Source organism: Symphodus melops (assembly GCF_947650265.1).
Source record: "Symphodus melops genome assembly, chromosome: 16".
Lineage (NCBI taxonomy): Eukaryota > Metazoa > Chordata > Actinopteri > Labriformes > Labridae > Symphodus > Symphodus melops.
Genome location: NC_136706.1, coordinates 14564003 through 14586962, shown reverse-complemented (window position 1 = coordinate 14586962; position 22960 = coordinate 14564003). Strand labels below are relative to the sequence as shown.

Sequence of the window (22960 nt, the reverse complement as noted above, 5' to 3'; positions counted from 1 at the left end):
ATTAACAACAAGTTATCAGATTTAAGTTAATTCATCTCTGAATCCCTGGTGTGAGTTAATACAGCCTTTAAGGGGAGAGTGTTACATAACCACCTCTGCTCTACAGCTGCTGACGCTCACCATATTACTGACAGGATCCCAAATTAACTTTTTGATTCACTGGCGAAGGTGGCAGGTAGATGAAAAATTCAGGTAAAGCGTGTTTTAATGGCTGAAATAACAAATATTGTTTTTGTGCCACCTATACATCTGTTACTGTACATTTAATTGAGAAAACATTATGCTCTATTGAATCTCTTACAGATTTAAGATTCAGTCATTTTATCAGATCAGGAAATTGAGAAATTTAAAATATATATTTTCTTGCCTTTATTTATTAAGTAGGTAGCTCCCAGAGCCCCCTGCTCTCTGATCCCTCCTGCATTAATGTTACAGACTAAAAACTAAAATCCATCAGAGAACAAAAAAATATTATTCCACAAAACAAGTTCTCTCTTGATTTACCAACATTAGACTCTTCATATAATCAGCCTGCTCATTATTAGACATGCATCTCTGACTGCTCCTGCTGCGCATGCATTCAGCTAGCTAGCTCTCTGAAATGAACTCACGAAACGGAAAATCTACCAGCATTTGGCGCTTGGCTGGTGTTGATTTTGAACACTGTCACTGCGATTAATTTTTTTAAGTATCGATGTGAACCGTGGCAACTTTGAATCAATTTTTAACTGCCTCACAATGTATCTTTACATCCCTAATATCCAATACACCTTTTTTTGTTAAAATAAGTTAATATATCCAAAAAGATGAGAAGATATCTCGTTGTAGAAAGCAACTGTTGTAAAATCACCTCAGTGATAATGATAATTGACAAGTGCCTGAATTGAAAAAAGACCAATAGAAAAAAATTAACTATTTAAATAAACGTATAACACTGCTTTGATGGCATCCACTTCACTTGGATAGTGTAGTAGCTCTATTAGCTAGACACTAACCAGAGTTTATTTGTCAACACACAGTTCAGAGCTGAAACCTTACACACTCCTTTGCACTTTAGAGCAGTTTTCTAGCCACTTTAGCTGTTATGACTGTAATCGTAATTATAATATAGATAGTGTTCCTGTGCCCAGACCCAGACCCTTTATAACAAATAGCCTAACATAAAAAAAAAAAAGTGTAAATCTATTACAAATGAAATTTTGAAACTAAACAAAAACAGACAACATGCAATCTGTTAAATATTAGATCACTGGCATCTAAATATCTTTTCCCTAAATGGTCCATCAATTAATCAGGGTACCCTTAACCCCTATTAATAAATTATGTAATATTAGATAATCATATTGGTTTGTTTTTTTTAGTAGATACATGGCTGTGTCAAGATGAAGACGTCATTTGAATACTCATACCTTGAGACACTTACTCAGGTGTTTGATACTGTGTTTTTATTTCTACTGTTCAAATTAACCCTTGGCCTCAAAACAAAGCTGAATTTTACTTCTTTTGAAAGCCTTGTTCTAAGATTTCACATCCATTCAGGAGCTTTCTGACAGTTGGTATAGTTCTGTTATAGTTTACCGCCTCACTGGCCCATATTTTTTAATTCCTATCCAAATAGGCAGAACTTCCATCAAATCTAAATTGGAACAATTGTGACAAAACACATAGTATTGTTTTTTAAATTTAAAATATATGTTTCTAATTCTGAAAGTGTTAAGGCCAGCAGAGAAGGTCTTGCTGGTCCTGACAGACCACCACTGGCCAAGAGTAACTGTTAATAACCACATTGACGTTGAGGAGTAAATTAACCACAAAATACATACAAAAAAGCATATGCATGTGTATATACACAACATGTAAAACAAAATAAAAACTCAAGCAGTAAGTTTTCCAAAAGCACTTTCTTTATAAAGTGTTCGTGTTTATCTCGGTACAACTGACTGTAAAAGGAATGGCTGCTTTATTTCATTATCAGTATTTTTTAGCCTCAACAGGGTAAACAATTTCACAAAACCGTCTTTCTGTTAATAATATACAGTTTACAGTGATTAGGAAATTCCGTTGAGAGATATGGGAAATTTTTTTTGCAAGACTTTTAATGGCAGATCACCAGTTTTTTCACAACTTTTTTAATTAAGACTTTTGCAAATTACTGACAAGTTAATCTAAATGTATTTCTCTGTATGCTCAAGCATGTATAATTTCCGTGGACTTTCACACAAAAAAAGGTCATAAAGCGTGATGTCATTGTGTACGTTAGCTTTGATTCAAATGCTGCTTTTCTGTTCACTCTCACCCTGTCTATATCATCAGCTGCTGGCTGCATGACAGCCTGCTGCTGTAGTCCGTTGCCCAATCCGTTGGACCCAATACCAGTCCTCTATTTTAAAAAATGTGTTTTTATTCGAGCTGTCACTTTAACGCTTTAATTAGATTAATTAATTAACACCGCAAATTAATACATTATAAAAATTGGTGTAAGATTATTATTATAGCACACTCAATGCAAATTTTACCCAGAAACCATAGACTGCAAGAAATGCACATTTCAAACTTGGCCCATTGAGGGACCTGTACTTGTCAGTGGCACCTCACTTCACAACATGCCTTGCGAGCCAAACCAAACAAAGCAGAACCGAGTTAACAACAGGAATAGGCATGAGTCATGAGAGTGAGGCGAGCAAATCTTTGCTAGGGCCTCAGAACGGCAAATTTATTTACAAAAGGCAAAGCAGATGGGACAGTTAACAAGAACACGTTCATTTGTAGCTTTTGTAAAAATAAATGTTCTTTTCATCGAAGCTTCTCCAGCCTGACGTATCATTTAAACACTAAACATGTCCGCACAAGTTCCACTGTTACGGTTGCTAGAGCTACTGTGAGTTCATTTCACCAACACACACTTACAGAACTCGGGATACGAATGAGCAAAACCACAGAACAATTGACAAACTCAATCGGAAAGTGGGTTGCTCGTGATTGCAGGCCAATTTCAATTGTGGAAGATGAGGGGCTAAATGAGACGTTTCAGATAGCGTCATCTGACACAACTTTCAAGCTACCCTCGAGATCTACTGTAACGCAAAAGAAGAACTGTTGGCAGGGGCCTATCACGTCGCCTTAACAGGGGATCACTGGACATCTGTTAGTCATCACAACTACTTGAGAGTCACAGCACACCTAATTGATAGTGAGTGGAAGTGGAAGTCTTTTGCCAAAACTGTGCGCAAAACAGTGGACCCCATTATGTTTAAAGGAATGGGAATTAGAAAACACAGTGACAACCATAGAAAGCAATAGTGCAAGAAGCATGGTCACAGCAGCATGCCAGCTGACTTTCAAGCACATTCCATGTGCTGCACATATGCTGCAAAGAATCATCACAGTCTGTCTTGAGGACAGCAGCTTTGACACCACCCTGGCAAAGTGCCGTAAAATAGTAGGGCATTTTAAGCACAGCCCTGCCAGCACAGAAGAACTTCAGCAGCAGACTGTCCTCGAACAAGCCAGAGAGCCCCTGAGTCAAGGTCTGTCAACAAGGTGAGACTGTTTCCTACTATCTATAGTTTTCTTGCTCCTGATGAAAGTGTGTGTGTGTGTGTGTGTGTGTTCAGTGCAACTACTGTATGTACAACATACTTCTCAGAACTTACAGCCCCCTGCGAGACAAATCCTTTTTTTTTTAAATGACAGATTGAATTCATCTCTCTCTCTCTCTCTCCCTATTTAAGGACTTGAAAAGCATACACAAGGATGAGAGTGCTGAAGTATGTGTGTAACTAAGAAGACCAGTGTTTTGTAAGTGCATTGGTTAAAAAGTCCTATGCAACAAAATAAATTTCCAGGGACCTGCTGCTCCTCAACCCACACAGGATGAGCCATCAGCAAAGAAGAGCCTCTGACTCTGACAAAGCTGGGTCTGGCATTGGAATGCATTAGTGTCCACTAGAGTGGTGGGCAGCTCATGCAGCAGCCTATGTACAGCTGTCCTCTCTTGCTCGCAAATACCTGGCTACTCCTGTGACCACATGTGCCATGTGAGAGACTCTTTTCTCTTTCAGGTAACATCATAAAAAAGAAGAGGGAAGCCTTAAAGCTTGTTTGTCTGAGCAACTGGCTCAAGGAGACATAGAGTTGTCAGATTCTGTAACGTTCGCTCGGGGTGGGTTTTTGATTTGACACTGTAGCCCTTGATCCTGTAGTGGGCTTTTGGGTTTGAGTTGTTATCCCCCAGATATCTTCATCATCTTGATGTTGCCTTATTTAGAGGCATGTTATTCCTTCTGGGTTTTTTTGCACCAGGCCTAATTGGTTTGCTGGGATGTGCTTCAACCTTTTTCTTTCTATATGTATTTGTTAAACACACTGGAAGTGTAATTTGAGTTGCCCGATTGAGTTTGGAATTTATTTTTGGACATAGTATAGGTTTTTAACAAAATTCATTAGTGATTGAATAAAACTTTTTATTCAATCACTAATAAAAATGTGGATTTCAAATCTCTTCTTAGTGTATTCATTCATTTGTGCACTATAATTTTGTCATGAAATTTGAATTCTTTATTTGGAGACCTTAAGCAGATATGAGATTAAAATGTGATTATTAGATTAATTACAAATCCTGTAATTAATTACCAGTAGGTTCTTTTTTTAATCAGTTTTTATTTAAGACACTTTTTATGTACAAAAGACAGCAACCTCACCACCCCTCACCCACATTCCCGGTATGGCAAAAATAAATAAATACTTTCTCCCATGGTAACAACTGAAATGAAAAATAAAATACAAGTAGGGTTTGTCAGGTGTATATAATATGTTAATTCAGTTAGCCATTGTCTTTGTGATGAAAAAGCTAAGAAAATACACGTTTTACCAGCTGTGCACCGCGAGTAATACAACATAATTTTTTGAGTTAGACTTATTTTGAGACTTTTGATTCCCATTTATTCTTCCTGTTTCTTATTGTAAATTGTCAATTATTGTTTAAATGGTGTAAACATATATGAATACAGATATCAGGCGCTTGTTATCATTTAATGTTTCACACATTACGACTGTCTGAAGAATGAAGTGCTGAGCTGACAACAGAAATAAGGCAGACTTTTTAGTCTCTGGATAGGATGTTCAAGTGCTAGCATACTCAAATGAAGATTGTGCCCACTTGCCTACTGTAAAATAATATAGTTACTCTCCAAATGCAGGGAATCGTGCTATTTTGTCCACAGTAAGCTACTAAATAGGTTGGCTTTAAGTCAATAGAATTGGTTTTCTATGAGCCGAAAGGGTTTATTGTAGACAACAAAAAAATGTAATAGAAACCTGTTGCAACTTTGGGTCAGGGTTGTGTAAGCTATTTTGCTCTGTAACAAAATGTCCCATGTGAAGTAAGTGCATCTAATTCATTTCTAAAAGTTGAGGAGACCGACTGTGTTAAGTCAAAGGGTTAGCCTACGTCAGATCTGATATCAACCACTGATACACGAATTGAATGAACGAAAATAACTGACAATGAGTTGTATAGTTACTCCGATGGGCTAACGGTGCAAATCTCCATACCTTTTGGATCAAACTTGACTTCTTTTTTGTCGCTCATTTTGCATTTCGAGAACAATCGCTTCTCCGACGACTAATCACCGAAAAACTTTGTGAACTTTGACTGACAGCCACTACCTTTTCCTGGAAGCTTTCTTCTTCTTCTTCTTCTTCTTCTTCTTCTTCTTTGACGTTTTATGGCGGTTGGCAAACAATGAATTGGTGCATTTCCGCCACCTACTGTTATGGAGTGTGGATCAAATTAGCTAACATAATTCTAGGGCCTTTTTCAAACCAACCCCTAAACACTCCCCCTCCGTGACGGAGTGCACTCCGTCAGAAGTCACACTCGCAGCTGAATGAAGTCCCCTCCATCCAGGTGGAGGGTAGAAATACAGCAGCAGGCTTTGGGACAAACTTCACTCTCTCAGGTGGAAACAGGAAGTGTGTGTTACCATGGTTACTTAGCGGCATCCTGGGGGAACGGCTTATTATTAATGTACGTAATGCATTCTGTAAAAGTCTTTATGTAGATTATTTTTCTCGAGTAAATTTATATTAGTGTAGACTTATAGCAAAACGATCAGATGGAGCCAACATTCTTTATTGTCATTTATAATGTTTAATTTATTATAATATCAAAGAACAGGTTGTCTTAACTGAAAGCAGACAAGGAGACTGTAAATTAACATCACAGCAGCAAATCGTTTATTTTTTTGTAGCCGAAATGAAGTTTTACAAAGAAATCGAAAGTAAAACAATGATAAATAAATAAGAGTGAGAAGTTGTCTGCGACATAATTTAATATTCTCTAGTTTTTGCAACAGTCCCTTTAAATATGAAACACAATGAAATAAACAGGTGAACAGAAGGAAGAAAAGAAGAGGAGGCTTTTATTTGATCCTTTCAAACAATAAACAGGTAATGATATTAAATGTCCATCTTAGTTGGAGCAGTGTTTTGGTTTGTACAAACACTTACACACAGAACTTACTTTAGTACAGGTCACTCCTTCCGTGACTACCGGACGCAATAGGCGTCACACGTGATCATCGAGTGGGCATCGGTGCAGACTCGCTGGCGGAGGGTTTTATGGCTCACTATCACTCCCCGCTAAGTGGTTTGAGACGGACTTAATATGGCGGGCCCTCCGCGTGGACGCGCAAACGGAGGGGTAGTGGGTAGGGCGAGGGTGTAGTGGACGGTTTGAAAAAGACCCCTATTCTCTGATTCCTGGGAGCTTTCCTCCTCCTCCTTCTTCTAATGATATTAAGGCAGGCCCTACAATGTACTGTGTATGGCTGCCCTCTACAGTCTAGGAATAAGCCATATTGTCTTAATTCATATTTTAGAATACAGGCTAGTGTGCAAGTAAAAACTGTGCATTCAACCGAATCAAAGCTTGTATGCAAAAAATATGGACTTAAAGGACAACGATGTGAGTCCCAGGTCAGATATCTTGCTGAATAACTTGCTTTTCACTCCTTTATGTACCACGTATTTTAATGCCAGCTGGCAACCAAGAAGTTGCATTACTGCCATCTACTGGATAATTTTTCTTCTTCTCATATTAATTCATCTTCTTTGTTTGCATCCAGACTGTATGCATTGTATTGCCTTTTAAAAAATATATTATTATTTCAAGGCAATGTACAAAACAAGAAAATATTACAGATATTCATAAAAGAATTATTATCAATAGTGGAATGATAAGTCAAGTCAAGTCAACTTTATGTATGAAACACATTTATAACAGCCAAGGCGGACCAAAGTGCTGTACATTAAATTCAGTAAAATACATTTCATTCAAACATAAAAATCACAAAAACAGATTTAAAAACAAGTTAAAGTGCTAAACAATGGTAAAAGATCTAAAGGAAACTGCTGTTTGGGATAAAAACACTCAACTAGAGGAAAAAGCCAAAGAAAATAAATGTTTTTTTTAAAAATGTCTTAAACTGTTCAGTTGTGGCTGCAGACCTCATCTTAAAAGGTAGTTTATTCCAGAGTTTTGGAACTGCAACAGAAAAGGCTCGATCTCACCGAGTTTTAAGCCTCGTTTTGGGCACGTCCAGGAGCAGCTGGTTGGAGGACCTTAGTGCTCTGGATGGAGCATGAACATGAAGAAGTTCACTTAGGTAGTGAGGTGCTGAGCAATTTAGTGATTTAAAAACTAGAAGTAAAATTTTTAAATCAATCCTGTAGCAAAAAGGAAGCCAGTGGAAAGAACGGAGCACAGGAGTTATGTGGTCCCTCTTTTTTGTGCCCATGAGCAGGCGAGCAGCCGCATTTTGGACAAGCTGCAGGCGTTGGATGGATGATTGATCCAAGCCCACATATAATGAGTTGCATTAGTCGAGGCGAGATGTTATGAATGCATGTACTACTTTTTCTAGATCATTTGCAGGAAGGTATGAGTTTGTTTTGGCTATAGGTCTGAGCTAGTAAAAACTAGATCTCACAACAGTGTATATCTGTTTGCCAAAATTAAAAATGTGTTAAAAGTGCACACCAAGACTCTTTACAGATTTTTTCATATTAACAGCATGAGGACCAAACGCTTCTGCCGCATCAGGTTCTCCAAACACAATGACCTCTGTCTTATTTGGATTTAGTTTGAGGAAGTTCAGGGTCATCTAAGTTTCAATGTCTTTAAGGAAGTCAAGTAGGGGTTGTGGTAAACCCATGCATTTCAAAGGCATGTAGATCTGTACATCATCAGCAAAGAAGTGAACAGATACATTGTATTTTGCAAAGATTGATCCAAGGTAGCATATATAATGACAACAGAATTGGGCCTAACACAGACCCTTGTGGGACACCACACGTGAGTGGGGCTTTGTCAGATGAATAGTCCGATAGGTGGACAGAGAAGGTCCTATCTGACAAATATGATTCATACCACTTTAGTGTTGTGTTTTTTATTCCTACACAATTCTCTAATCGTTTTAAAAGAATTGTGTGGTCAATGGTGTCAAAGGCAGCTGATAAGTCGAAAAGTACAAAAATGGCAGAATCACCAGAATCAACCAGATCAATCAGGTTGTTGAAGATTCTTAAAAGAGCAGTTTCAGTGCTATGGCAGGGTTTCAAACCAGACTAGAACTTTTAATGCGAGTCATGTGTAGTTAGATGGGTTTGGAGCTGTGTCAGAACAGCCTTTTCTAGGATTTCTGACAGGAAAGGGAGTTTTGAAATGGGCCTAAAATGAGAGAGAACTGATTTTTTTAGCAGGGGTTGCACTGCAGCATGTTTGAAGGCAGCTGGAACACAACCAGAAACAAGACAGGTGCTTATCAATGTATGAATTGAGGTGCATACTGTATCAAATATTTTCTTAAGGATACCAGAGAGGAAGCTATCTGAGGGGCAGTTTGTGGGCCGCAGATAGTGAACAATCTCAAATAGACAGGACATAGGAGGAACAGATGGTCATAGTCAGTGGGTGTGATAAAGGACAATCTAAAGACTGAGATTTTCTCTACAAAAAAATTGAGAAAAGCGTTACAGGGAGTAGAGTAGGGTTTAACAGAATTATTGTCACGTGGATTTATAAAATAATTAATTGTGCTAAACAATACCTGTGGTATTTGGCAGTTATTTGAAATACAAACTGTTTTTAACAGCTTGTTGATAGCTCAAAAGTCAAGTTTGTAACATTTCAGACGAAGTTTGTGATTTTTTCACCGTGTCTCAGCCTGACGACAGGCCCGACGGAGAGCGGCAGTAGTGACATTCGATTCAGTGGCTACTCTGTTGTGTTTTGTCTTCAGCCACATAATCCAAAATGTTCCAGCGGGTTGAGTTAAAAAGAGTTATATGAGAGCAGACTTTTTAAACACAGCTGAGAATTGTTCTGGACTGTTAAATGTTATTGCGCAGTAGCGTACGGGGGGACAATGTTTCTGTGTTGAGCTCAGGGCCGTTACAGAGAACAAAACAGGCAAGTGGTTCGATAAACAAGCATGACAGATTTCGTTTATGGCAACACAACCACCGTAGAAGAATAAGACACATTGAAATATAAAGTGAAGATCATGTTGATTGAAACATTCAGTGCTTGAGTATGCTAACAGAAAATACATTTCATAAATCAAATAAAGAAAACAGAAAGAAATCAGGTGAACATATATAGAAAATAGCATGAGTAGGCAAGACAAAAGGGGATTTAGATATATCCAAATAAAGTTTTTGTCCTATTCTTTTTTTAATTCTTCAAAAGTAAAGTTATGGTTGTGAGCCTGTTGTTCCATAAAATAGTGTTGTGTGGAGAGAAATGAGTAAATCATTTTACTTAAATGTAAGACTTATTTGTGGAAGTCAGATAGCTGTATACGATTTGTTGGCACTTCAAAGTCACATCTGAGCAAAACATTTTTCTCCTACTTTGTTAAATAGTTTTTAAGAGATGTGCCACATGGAATGAGGTTTAGATATACCGTACTGTCTTTTGACCATTTCAACCTAAAAGTGACAGAAAACCCAAAAGCAACAACTCAGGTCTTAATGAGTCAGGGTCGGTACACAAAAATCCAGGCAAAGGTATCAAAATCGGCAGGCAAAAACTAACAGGATCAGATCAGAAGACTAGACAGAAATAATGCTTGAACGCTGACACATGGAACAAGACGAACTGGCACGAAGTGAGGGAAACACAGACACTATATACTGAAGGGGAGGTGGAGTTAATGTGACGCACTGAAATGTGTTGTCACATTTTGGTTATTGTGTTTGGTGCTTTGTATAAAGGTTACACAAACGAATCATTTCTGTTTTTGTTAAAGATTTTCTTTTGGAGTAATTTCTGTTTAACCACAAGGGGCAGCACTTCCCCTGCTGAGCGTGCTGTGTGTTGTTGCTATGGTTACAGCGCTCTGTTTCAGTCTGACAGAAGCGAGAGACGCAACAACAGCAGCCGACTCAATCTGTGTTTTGTTATCTTCTCCAGGTCAGTAGTTTAAGTTTAAAGACACACATTTCCGGTGGATTATGTGTAATAGTCATTGTTTTGTTTGTGTGAGAATACGTTGTAAAGATTAGTTATGTTTACAGAGTGTTAACAGATGAGAGAGCTAGCAGACGAACTAAAGTGGCTCGTGCGGGACCGTTAATTTTCCGTTTTAATACTTTGTGATTTTATGTTGGTTAAAACCACTCTTTGTACAGTTAAATGTTCAATGTTGTGTTTACCTAGTAGTTGCCAGTTAACATGGGCTTTGCCCATTTATAATATTGCAGTTGCAAAATTGTAATTTAGATAATTTGATCTTATGCTTGTGTATGGCTATGGTATTGGATATGTTGTATTGTAAATTTGTGTTTGAATTGCACATGAGAATAACTAACATACATTTTAGTATGTTTTTAATCTAAACATTTGTTTAAATAAATAGTCTGACAGAAGCGAGAGACGCAACAACAACAGCCGACTCAATCTGTGTTTTGTTATCTTCTCCAGACACTTTAAGCTGTGCACAGGTACATTCCCGTACCTGTTACATTAACAAGTCACAGGTGAGACACATCAGGTAGTCAGCAGAGCGGGAAACACTGAGGGAAGGGCATGCAGCCAACAGACCTGAAATGAGACACAGGGTAAGTATCAAAGTAAAACACAAACAGGAGACATGAAACATGAGGGTAAACAGAAATAAACAGATAACTTAACCTGGGGATGTGACAGAAAGCTGTATTTACACATAAAAAATTCATGGATTTATTTCTCCCATTATCATTATCTCTAGCTGATTATGATTTGCAAGAAGTGATTTGAAGTTATTTTTCAAAATAAACTTCCATATAACATTAGGTGACTTTAATACTTTTAAAGAGTTGCAGATAAGCTTTTGCTTTAGGAAGAAGGATTCAACCTAATAAAGTCTTATGTGAGCCAGTGATTCAATAATAACTGTATATCTTTCATTCTGGAAATAATATTTAAATACATTATTTTAGACAAATTCTTTGTTGTTACAACCAAGATATATTAAGATATATTATACTTTGAACATCACTATTGTGGACAGCTAGAAGTTCACATTTTTTAAGGTTCTGTGTCAGACCATATACCTAGAAACATTTTGCTTTTGATGCTGTATCATCAGCAAATTGACTAATTGTGTGTGTGTATATATATATATATATATATATATATATATATATATATATATATATATATATATATATATATACAATGTGTGGTAGAAGTATGCCATTTGCCTGGAAGACATCTAGATATTAGTCAAAAAGGCTGTTATCTATCCTGCTCAGGTGCAGCTGCGTGACCTTCTGGTATTTCAGTTTTGCCGCCTATCTTCGATTCTGAATATATCACCTTTTAGGGCTGAAAGAGAATGAGGGCAGCAAGTCAGTTAGTCTGACAATAAATCTATATTAAAAAGGATATGGAAACACATACACACAGAAGTGAATATAAAGTACAGAGACATTGCACAGGCTAAAAGCATGATGTAGTAGAATAAGTGATAAGGAATGTGTAAGCACGCACATTCAAACATAACATATTAGCAATCGCAGGAAGAAAAAACTCCCACCTAAAATGAATAAAATTCTATCATTGCCTTGATTCTACCATGGATATGGGAAGAACAAATCATGTTGTCGGTTTCCTCTTGGCATTTTCAGACAGAGATGAAGACTGATGGGTCTGGGCCCTGTTGGTAACACAGCCTGTTTATACAGCATCCTTTAGGTTCTACCTAGCCACAATCCCTAACCTAACCATATACACAAGTAACAAGGTCAGTTTTTTAAAATTTTGCTCAGTAAAGGTTTACCATAAATTACCAGATAATCCTTGTTTACTGCAGAACAAGGCAACGATATATACTGCCTTCATAGGTCACTGAAATACAATTTGAACTGTGCTTTTAAGTAAGGTTGACCTGAAGTCAGAGCAGTAAATGGTAAATGGACTTCAGCTTGTGTTTTACTCAGTTTTTCTAGTCTTCTGACTACACCGCATGGCACACCTACCCATTCACACACTGATGGCAGAGGTTGCTATGTAGCGAGACCATCAGAAATAACAAATCCAATTAATATGCATTTATACGCTGCAAAGGAAGCAGCATGAGCAATTCTAGGATGCCCAGTTTTTACAGGAGCTCTCAACCATCTGGTTGAGAGACAAGTCTACCAATTGATCTACAGCCACCCCCAGATCATAACACACAGTCATCCTACAGTATAGCTGTCGTTAATGCTGTTAGTTGTGACTTCTTGATTAATGTTGACTTCTGAAGTATTAAGTAATAACTACGGATTGTATTACTTAAATAAATGTTTTTATCTCTTAATGTAATAAATGTATTTTAGCTTGGTGAATTGCTCATCCCCTTATTAACAGTTAAGGTAAAATAAAAAAAACGTTTTGCTTTGCTCCCACTGAGAACACAGCTACTGTCGCCAATGTATATAAACCCGATAAGTACTTCTTGAGGTATTTGCTAATACTGTGTGATCCCAAAGCATTCAGGCATTTGCCTAAAAATAAAGTTGTTTTAGTAAAAAAAAAAACTTGTAAAATCAGTTTAAGTGCTTTCATTTTTGAGCACAAAACCAAGTGAAACAACTTTTTTTCCAACACTTTTTGCCCTGTTAAGCTATTGCAATGTTCTGGTAAACTAGATTCACTAAGTGAAAGTACAACATTACTCTTAAATTATAGTTTCAAAATTACTTGGCCAACATCTGACATATTTCAGATTTAAAGTTTGGATAAAATCTCTGTGCAATCGCACTGAAGTGAATTTAACAACTGTATTGTGTTAGTTCCAATAATCATGGCTATGTATAAGGTTTGTATATTTTACACCCAGAACAATTCTTGCTTTAACATTGTAATGTATACAGTCTGGTCCATCCAAATTTCTTTTCTCTCTGCTGGTTTACATCCTATGACTCTTTCGGAGTCAAAAATAGGTTGCAATCATGTTAACCCTATTCAGACAGCTGTTTCAAACCAAAAATACTTAAGCCCTGTGAATGGTTGCCTATCTCCACACAAAAAAAAAAAGGATCTTAATTCCAAAAATAGAAATATTGGTATTGAACCCCTAGGTCTACTTAAGTTGTTTAACCCTCGTGCTCAGCACCCAATGGGTACTATTGACTACTGTTCAAACTGGAGAAGCGGCCAAACAGCGGAAAAATGTGAATTTGGGTGGCCTTATAAATGTTATGTCTAAGAGTTTAAATTGATAGTCAACGACACATTAACGTGGAATCAACATGAATATACAAAACCGGGTTGGCTGACCTTAGTTATAGTACTTTTGTGGAAAAACCGTTTAAAAAGGGCTATTGTCAGACAGTCTTCTTCAACATAACCTCTACACTTTCAGGAATACATTCAGGAAATTCAAAGTGTTAAGACAGGCTTATCCCCTTTGTCAAGCATTCTTCTTGAAGCTGATCACTGTGATAAGTTTACTAGCATTTACTGGAAATAAAAAGAAAACCATAGTATATATAAATACATGTTATGAGAAAATAGTGGCTATTGCTTTGTTAGCATACAAGTCAAGAATATTGGTTTTAGATATACATCTATTGGTCCCCATATTTGATTAAAAGTCAGATTTTATATGGCAGGCGAGGCATTTTATAAACCATACTTTTATTCCCATGTCATTTACTTAAATAGTTATTATACAAGACCTTTATTACAAATATTACAGTATTATTACCAAGAATCTCAAAAATATGGAAAACAACGATCAGAAACAAGTTGTGTAGGTCTTTGGGGTTCAACTGACCTGAATGACTGTGCAGTCAGGATGAGCATTCATAGTAATTCTTATTGATTATCAATAAAAACACAATATCAAGATAAATAAACAGGCTAAGACTTGAATTCAAGAGAAAATGTTTTTGGGTGTGATGGATTTGTGAGTGGTACAGCTTATAATAGAATTTAGCTTATACCCCATTCAACAGCATTCACAATTGGCGGGAATGTTAATATAGACGGACTCTATCATGGCATGAGCCAGTAGACTTTCCCTCCGTTGGTCATCAAAATAAATTTGTGTGAACTTCAAATTTTTCTTTCCGTGTTGGCTTCCATGCTGTGACTCAGAAAACACCAACGTCTGTAAGAAGTGTACCAGCCTCGAGCAGCATGCCCTTAACATAGACATTTATGGTGTAGAACATTGTGAGGAAGTCCTGGGTGCTGAACAAGGTGTCAGCCAGCGCAAATCCAAGTGTTGAGGGTATGAAACCTCGGCCATATTCCACCATCCAAGTCCCAGCGCTCCACTGCACCGAAGTAGCTTCACCTACACCATGAACTATTGTGTCACCTGTGCAGAAAAAGGGGCATTAAAATGTATTTATATAGCAGCTTCCAAGAGCAGACATCACAAAGTGCTTTACAATACAAAGAAAAAACAAAGGTAATACAAACAGTTATATAAAATCAAATTGAGACAGATCAAACAAAGGCACGTCTAAATAGATAGGTCTTCAGCTGCTTTTTAAAAGTGTGCACAGAGGTCGAAGCTTTCACAGTCTCCTTTGGTTTTTAGCATTGTTCGAGGAACAACCAGTAGACACTGGTCAGAGGACCTCAGGGACCTGCTGGTATTATAAGGCCTCAGCAGCTCAGTAACATAAGTTCGAGTTTGACTATGCAAGGCTCTGAACACAATTATAAGAACTTTAAACTGGATTCTAAAAGTGAAGGGGAGTCAGCGTAAAGACTTAAGAATAGGTTTCACATGAGACCGCCTGGACGATCCTGTCAACAGCTTAGCAGCAGCATTCTGGACCACTTGTAAGCAGTTCACAGAATTGACACTAAGGCCACTTAGTGACACTATGTAAACCGAGATTTACAATAATCAAGACTTGAAGAAACAAAAGCAAGGCAAATCATCTCCTGCTCAGCTCTGGACACAACAGGTCTATGATAAAAGGTTGAGTGGACCAAACTGTTCATATGCTGATCTAGACTCAGAGCCTGACCCATTTGGACTCCTAAATTACACAGGGCAGGTTTCACAGTAGACAGGTGTTCAGTGTTCAACAGGAGAAAGGTCATTTACATCCAAGCTTTTATAGTTTACACAATCAAGCAAAACAGCTTAGAGACATGCTGTGGTTTAAAAGACATGTATAACTGGATTTCATTTGCATAACAATGACAAGACACTTTTTTAAAAGTTCTAATAAGATGCCCCAAAGAGAGCAGATACAAGAAGAACAATTGAGGGCCCAAAACAGACCACTGGGGATCACCACAAAAAAGGGTTTCTCTACAGACGAAGCATGTTTATCAACAGTAACTGAAAATTATCTGTCAGACATGAAGAGAGAGATTTGGACATATGTCTAAAGGTTAAATAGATTTGATACATACAACCATAAAAAACAAACGCATACTATTCAAATTAAATGTATTTGGGTCTTACCGGGGTAGTATATTTCACTCTTAGTTGTACCCTCTTTCCACTGTCTGAAAGTTCCAGATATGATAGTGTCAGAAATCTCAGCCCAGTAACGACCTGATAAAGAAAGTATATGTCAAATAACTTTAGTTTTCTTTTCATAAAATCCTAAACAAAAACAAAAACATTAATTTCACAAAGGCATAATATTGACCTCCCTTTCTGTGAATTCACATTTCATTTCCACAACAATGAAACGCAATGTGAATTCACAGTTTGGTCACGGCACACACATGACCACCCACACAGCTTTAAGCTCCCCCTCTGGCTCCACTTACACTCTATTGCATTACTTACTGCATTCGGAGACAGTACAGAGGGGAATCACCATGTCTCCCCATTATGCCTCTGCAACATTTAGTTTGAAGGTAAAATGCAAGAGAGAGTACTGTTCTCCAAAGTTTAATACAGCACTATTAAATCTTCAAGATAATATGGTGCCTTTGCCATTAAAAGCTTTGTGAGAAGAAGGATTTAATTTCTATTCTATATTTTATAGGGAGCCATTGCAGAGATGTCAATACAGGAAAAGTGTGGTTCCTTTTCCAAGTTCAAGTCAGTACACAAGCAGCAGCATTGTGGACCAATCTTTAGAGACTTACTAGGGCAGCCTGATAAAAGAAAATTACAATCCAACACGGACGTAACAAATGTATGCACCAGTTTTTCGGCATTGTTTTGCAGCAAAATCTGTCTGATTATAGACGCATTACAAAAGGTAAAAAAAAAGGCTGTTCTTGAAATTATTTTTTTGTGGGAGCCAAAGGACAAATCTTAATGAAATAGAACTCCTAGGTTCCTAACAGTTGTGCTACATGCCGAACTGATGCAAGTTATATACAGTAATTAGAAAAGGTCTCTCTGAGGTTTCAAGCCGCGACTCCAATAACTCCAGTCTTGTTGGAGTTAATCAGCAAATACATTCTTGTCATCCAGTTCCTAATGTCCTTAAGACCACTGTAACTTTGCTAAATGTTGCTAAGTGCTGTGTTCATGATTGATTAACGTTGGGTCTTTTTAAATTTTTTTAGCATTTTTAACACCACAGTGAGTAAGGTCTTTTACCTGCTTTTTGTAAAGAGTCTCAAGATAAAGTATGGTATTTATTGGAGTCATCAGGCTTCACTGATACATAGGGATGTAAAAATTGATCGTGAGGAAGTTAAAAATCGATACAATGTCGTCACGGTTCACATTGATACTTTAGTGTTCGACATCAACATTTCAGAGTGCCATCTGCCACAGAGCGGGTAAATGTTTCACCATAAAATCATAAAAACTACGGTACGAGTATTAGCAACTACTAAACCAACTACTAAACTGTGACTTAAATCTTTGATTCAACAGAACAAAATGCTTTCTCCGTTAAATGTACTGCAACAATGCAATGTATGTGACAAAAAAACACTATTTGTTATTTTGGCTGCGAGAAAAATCTGTTTTCTGGTGAAGTAAACTGTTCCACAGGCAAGGACCGTTAAAATAAAAAGATGCCTCACTGTAGGTTTTTGTTTGGAACCTGTGAAACACCTAAAAGACCACTTCCAGAAGAGCGGAGGGCTCTAGTAGGCTCATAAATTAAAAGCAAATGCGATAAATAAGTGGGAGCAAGACCATTAAGAGCTTTAAAAACCAAATTTTTTTTTAAATTTTTTTAAATCAATTCTAAAACATACAGGCAATCAATGCAGATATTTTAAAATCAGTGTAATGTGTGCTCTCTTTCTGGTCTTTGTCAGCAATCTTGCAGCTGAATTGCAGTACTAAATTCATAACATAAAGTGATAAAGTAAAAGCATAACTTATCCATAACTTCATATATTAAATACATTTAAAAAGGGCATCAATTGGCCTTTTAATTCATTTTATGAACTCTAAATGAGCATTCACCCATACTAATATAAAATGTTCTGTCAGGGAGATACGATTTAAACCAGTTAAAAACATTACCAGAGATGTCAACAACATTGCGGAGTCTGTTTAAAAGAATTGTGTGGTCGTCCGTATCAAAGGCTGCACTCAGGTCAAGGAGAACTAAAACAGGGCATTTTCTTATCCATGTTCCACCTGAGGTCAGCCGTCTCTGTGCTATGATTTTTCTTAAAACCAGATTATCAAAAATTGTACTTAAAAATGGCAGGTTGGATACCAGTTATCTGGTATAGATACATCTAAATTATGTCTCTTCAAAAGGAGGTTTAACGATGGCAATTTTAAAAGCAGTGGGGAAAACATGCATCTGAAGGGAATAGTTAAAAATGTTAAGAAGATCAGAATTATAAAAGCCATAAAAGTTTTTTAAAAAGATGTTGGGATGGGATCTAAAAGGCAAGTTGCGGGTCTAAGTTGAGAAATGACTTTGCCAAGCATTTCAGCGTCAACCAGGACAAATGTTTCCAGTGTTTCGTCATTTAAAAACAAGGATTCTTAAGTGTTAAATTTTGTTGGCTGATGGGACAGATTTGATCCAACAAAATAAATTTTGCCAGATCTTCTTGTGATAAGCCTGTAGACAGAGTGGAAGGTTGGTTAAAAGCAGGATTGATTAAATTGGCAATGTTTGAGAATAGGATTTTTGGATGGTTGCGATTATTGTTGATTAACTTTTGAGCCCTTCTTGGTTGTTTTATTGCTCATTTGCTCACGAAAAATGTCATAATAAAATTGTAATTTTGTTTTTTCGCCACCTTCTCTCTGCTATTCGACAGTTTCTATTCAGTCGAATGGTGTCTTTGTTTCTCCATGGAGGTGTTGGGTTTTGCAGTAATCTTTTTCAGTCTTAGTGGTGCCACTGTGTCAAGTGATAACCTAAGTTTGCTGTTAAAACTGTCTACAATAAACTCACAAGGAGGGTAAAATGTTTGCGGGAATATCACGTAAAATTTCTTAAAAAGTTTGTTGCCACTTCAGTTAAAAGATAGCGCTTCCTCACAGTCCATTCTGTGAATTCTTGTAGCTCAAAATTATTGACAGTGAAATAGACACAAAAATGGTCAGACACACCCATTTGAAGACAATCGTACTGCACTGAACCTTGTGGACTTATCATTAACATGTTGAACACCCCTAATGAGAGGCCTGCAGTAGGCAACCCTTTCAGTGGTCTGGGGGCAACTAAACAGGGATACCACGACAGTACATCGCACAATGACTGAAATAATGAAAATGATTAGATAAAAAACTAAGACTGAAAGGGAAGGAGGAACAAGGAAAGAAAAGGGAGGTGGAAGATGAAGAATGGGACGGACGGACACACACACACTTTATTAATTGCCTGATGAACAACTAAGGATGTTAGTTGTCCAGAAGGACATCAAATAATTCTAAGAATGTATGTTTGTCTTAATCCACTTTGAATAATATCTCTCTGTGCACTCAGTGAATCCTTGTTAAATGTCCACTCTTACACAGGTTAACTCTTCATGAAGTGTAAGCTTGTGTGCTGTGCACTTTTTATTGCTCCAGTAAAAAAAGCTTCCAAGTATTTACATTTTTAGGGCTGGAAAAATGAATTTGAGTCTATATTTGTAATTCAGTTGTATTGTAAAATATGAAAAATGTCAACAAATCATCTATCACAGTTGAAATTGATCTTTTCCCATCCTGTATTGTGTAACACACTAGTAAACATTCAACACAATTAATTTCTCACCTGAGTGCCCTCCTGTATCAACTGCAGTACCAAAAAGCAGCAGGTACTCTGTGAGAGAGGCATGCAGAAGACACATGGAGCCCATCCAGCCCCCAGCATTCACAAACACCCACTGCAGGTCCTCATCTGGCAGGATGTGGCCAGGATACCTTGTTAAATTAAATATGTTGAAAAACACAGCATAACATTAAACCCTTATTTGTCTGTAGGTTTATTCAAATAAAATATCAAGGAAAGTCTTAAAAGTGGCAGTGGGAGAAAACTGAGTATGTGTGGTCTTTTTGAAACCAAAATAAAATGTTTCTTGTCACACAAAGAAATCAATCATAACATGCTTCCCTATCTGAAAGCTGGAGTAGATACAGGCTTCCAGTGCAATATAGAATTGATTTCAAAATGTTGCTGTATACTTTTAAGTGCCTAAATGGTTTAGCACCAGTGTATCTGTCAAGTTTAGTGGAACCCTTCAAGGTCACTTAGATCATCAGACCAGCTTCTCCTCTCAGTCCCCAAAACCAGGCGGAAACTCAGAGGCAGCCCCGAGGCTCTGCCCCGAGGCTCTGCCCCCCCCCCCCCCCCCCCAATAAAACAAGCTCCTACCCTTCAGGTCTTTAAGACACACCTCAAATCTCATTTATACACTCTGGCTTTCCAACAGTTTCGTGACAAGTGTTGGATATTTTGTGGCTTTGTATGTTGTATGATTGGTGATTGGATGATTGTTCTGTATATTGTAAAGCACTTTGGCACAATGCTGATTGTATTCAAAGTGCTATATAAATAAATGTGGTATGGTATGGGTATGGTATGTATGTTATTCAAAACAGACTTAGCAGCTTAACTTGTACCAGCTTATTTGTAAACAGGTAGTGAACATACAAAGTAAAGCTGAAATGATAACTCGAATGGCAAAAAAAATGGCCAAAGTATTTAGTTTATAACATGGGGAAACATACAAATAACTAGACATTTCCTGCTGTAGTATTCCTTAATGAATGTGGTTTTGAATGATTAAGTCGCTACCTTTTCCTTAGCTCCACCACCACTTTGGAAAAGGCCTGCTCATGGTCCTGTCCTGGAAAGGCAAGGGGGACAACTATGACATGCATAGGTACATTTAATTTGAATTACACCTAGGCCTACTTTAGGGAACGAAATGTTCTTGACTCGATTAAGACATAAACAAATATAATCAAAAAACTCACCCGCATATTGTTTGGCCAATCTAGCAATGTCTTCTTTGTTAAAAACGTAGTGCTTGCTGGCCATCCAATGCCGAAGCAGAAGAACAGCCAGTGCGGCGCTTATGGCGAATACTAACAGTTTTAAAAACGCTGTTACTGTGGCCATTGTAGAAATGGTATACAGACAAAGATACAGAAGCAGATTTGATTACACGTGCAAATGAGCGTAGCCAAGTTGCTCCAACACGCCATTGACAGAGAAGTTCTGAAGTCAAATTGACGGCTTCTTCTTCTTTGACGTTATATGGCGGTTGGCAAACAACAAATTGGTGCATTTCCGCCACCTAGTGGTAGGGAGTGTGGATCGGAACACATGTAACCTAATTGTACTTTCTGTAAGAAAAAAACCTATATCCTGTGAATTACTTTGTTTCTTCTTCTTCTTCGGGTATTTTTCAAACCATCCACTACACCCTACCCACTACCCCATCCGTTAGCGCGTCCACGCGGAGGGCCCGCCATATTATGACCGTCTATATATATATATATAATTGTTTTGAGGATCAAATAAAAGCATACAGTACTCTTCTTTTCTTCCTTCTGTTGATGTGTGTATTTGATTGTGTTTTACATTTAAAGGGACTGTTGCAAAAAGGATAATTAAATCATGTTGCAAAGTGTAATTCTGGCCTTGATAGGGGGAGGTATAGAGTATTCTTACAGACAGACATTCTTACAACTCCTACAGATTGAACGTTTGTATCTGAAGAAAATATGGACTATACTTCTATTAAGTAGGCTATAGACTGGAACTTTTCCCAAAGGATCATTAATCTCTTTAGACTGCTTTAGAGAGACTCCTTTGCATCTTCTTTTTATATAATTCCCCTCAATCCCTGAATGACCTGTTGATTCACAGAGGGGATTCCCCCTGATGTTGCTGCTGCTGATGTTTAAAAATTCAAAGCCATTTTAATCATGTTTAATATAGTTTGATAATTCTGATTTCAATCAATCAATCAAGCATAGTACTTTTAGAGACTATAGGCACCACGAGCAGGCCTGCATTCTGGGAACGTAATGTTCTTGTCGGATAGTACGGTACAATTAACTCTTTAAGATAGGATGGTGCCTGACCGTTTTGAGCTTTGTAGGTGAGCAGAAGGATTTTAAATTCTATTCTAGATTTTATAGGGAGCCAATGGAGAGAAGCCAATACAGGAGTAATGTGGTCCCTTTTCCTAGTTCTAGTAAGAACACGAGCTGCAGCGTTTTGGACGAGTTGGAGGGTCTTTAGAGATTTACCATAGCACCCTGCTAAAATAGAATTACAGTAATCCAACCTGGAGGTAACAAATGCATGAACTAACAGCATCATTTTGTGACAGGATCTGCCTTTCAGTTTCAGTTGGTGCAAATAAATAAAAACGTATACTATAGTTTGAATCATTATTAATTTACTTTATGATTCTATTATATATTGTATTTGATTTAAAAGGGAAAACTGGATTTTTATTTTGAACAATGGATTTATTTGTACATAATTATAGCCTGTATTTTTGTTATGGGCAGAGTTGAGTAATTTAAGTGGGTGCGATGAACACGTGGTGTGAGAGAGTGAGAAGGTCTTGTCTGTTACAAGCCAAATGTGTTTTGATTGCGCTTAAGATCTGATATTTAAATGCATCTCTTTTTTTGGAATTTATAAAAATCAGGAAAATGAACAGGAACATGAAAATGTTGAACTCATCAGAAACAAGCTAAAGTGGCTCTTACTAAGTGAAATGTCTTAAAACTTAAAAATTCACAAGTGGGGTTATTAGCTTTATGTTGTCTAAAAAACGCAAATATCTCTTAAGCGTATGTTAACAACAGACCTTACTTCAGGCGTCTAAGCACAAACCCATTCCCCAGTATATTTTCTGAAAAACAAGACTGACACATTTCAAGCAACAGAAACGTTATTTGCTGTTGATACAGCCCCATAAGGGAAGCATAAATCAGGTCTGATAATGGGAGTTTAGGGGAAATGTTATCAGTCACTAGCAAAAATAGGACCAGATATGAGACCTCTGCACCACACTTACCTCACCAAAATGCTACTGAAGAGTGAAAATGTC

The 22960-nt window shown here is 37.4% G+C and overlaps 2 protein-coding genes across 4 annotated transcripts in view; both read right to left on the bottom strand.

Moving 5' to 3' along the window:
* The window catches only part of galt (galactose-1-phosphate uridylyltransferase), a 63423-nt gene extending 57735 nt beyond the window's left edge, over window positions 1-5688 (bottom strand). For both annotated transcript variants that reach the window (XM_079365181.1, XM_079365182.1), the window contains exon 1: window positions 5554-5688. In XM_079365181.1, the coding sequence (XP_079221307.1) occupies window positions 5554-5590 (37 nt within the window). In that variant the 5' untranslated portion in view covers window positions 5591-5688. The remainder of the gene's footprint in view (window positions 1-5553) is intronic.
* Window positions 5689-14168: 8480 nt separating this feature from the next.
* sigmar1 (sigma non-opioid intracellular receptor 1) lies at window positions 14169-21155 on the bottom strand. 2 transcript variants are annotated; one of them, XM_079364266.1, is made up of 5 exons: window positions 20862-21155; window positions 20680-20752; window positions 19657-19805; window positions 15969-16061; window positions 14169-14858 (listed from the first exon to the last, which is right to left on the bottom strand). In XM_079364266.1, exons 1-5 carry the CDS (start codon window positions 21004-21006, stop codon window positions 14629-14631), a joined length of 690 nt encoding a protein of 229 aa, XP_079220392.1. In that variant the 5' UTR covers window positions 21007-21155; the 3' UTR covers window positions 14169-14628. The 2 variants fall into 2 exon arrangements, with proteins under 2 accessions (XP_079220392.1, XP_079220393.1); XM_079364267.1 differs by having other exon boundaries at window positions 20680-20731; window positions 20862-21150.
* Between the last annotated feature and the right edge of the window lie 1805 nt (window positions 21156-22960).

Excerpts from the sequence above, each read along its gene's own strand:
- sigmar1 (XM_079364266.1), bottom strand. The coding sequence starts at position 21,006 with ATGGCCACAGTAACAGCGTTTTTAAAACTGTTAGTATTCGCCATAAGC. Across the intron at positions 20,753-20,861 it reads ATTGGCCAAACAATATGCGG|TTGTCCCCCTTGCCTTTCCA; the intron begins GTGAGTTTTTTG and ends TGCATGTCATAG. Across the intron at positions 16,062-19,656 it reads TGATACAGGAGGGCACTCAG|GTCGTTACTGGGCTGAGATT; the intron begins GTGAGAAATTAA and ends TTTCTTTATCAG.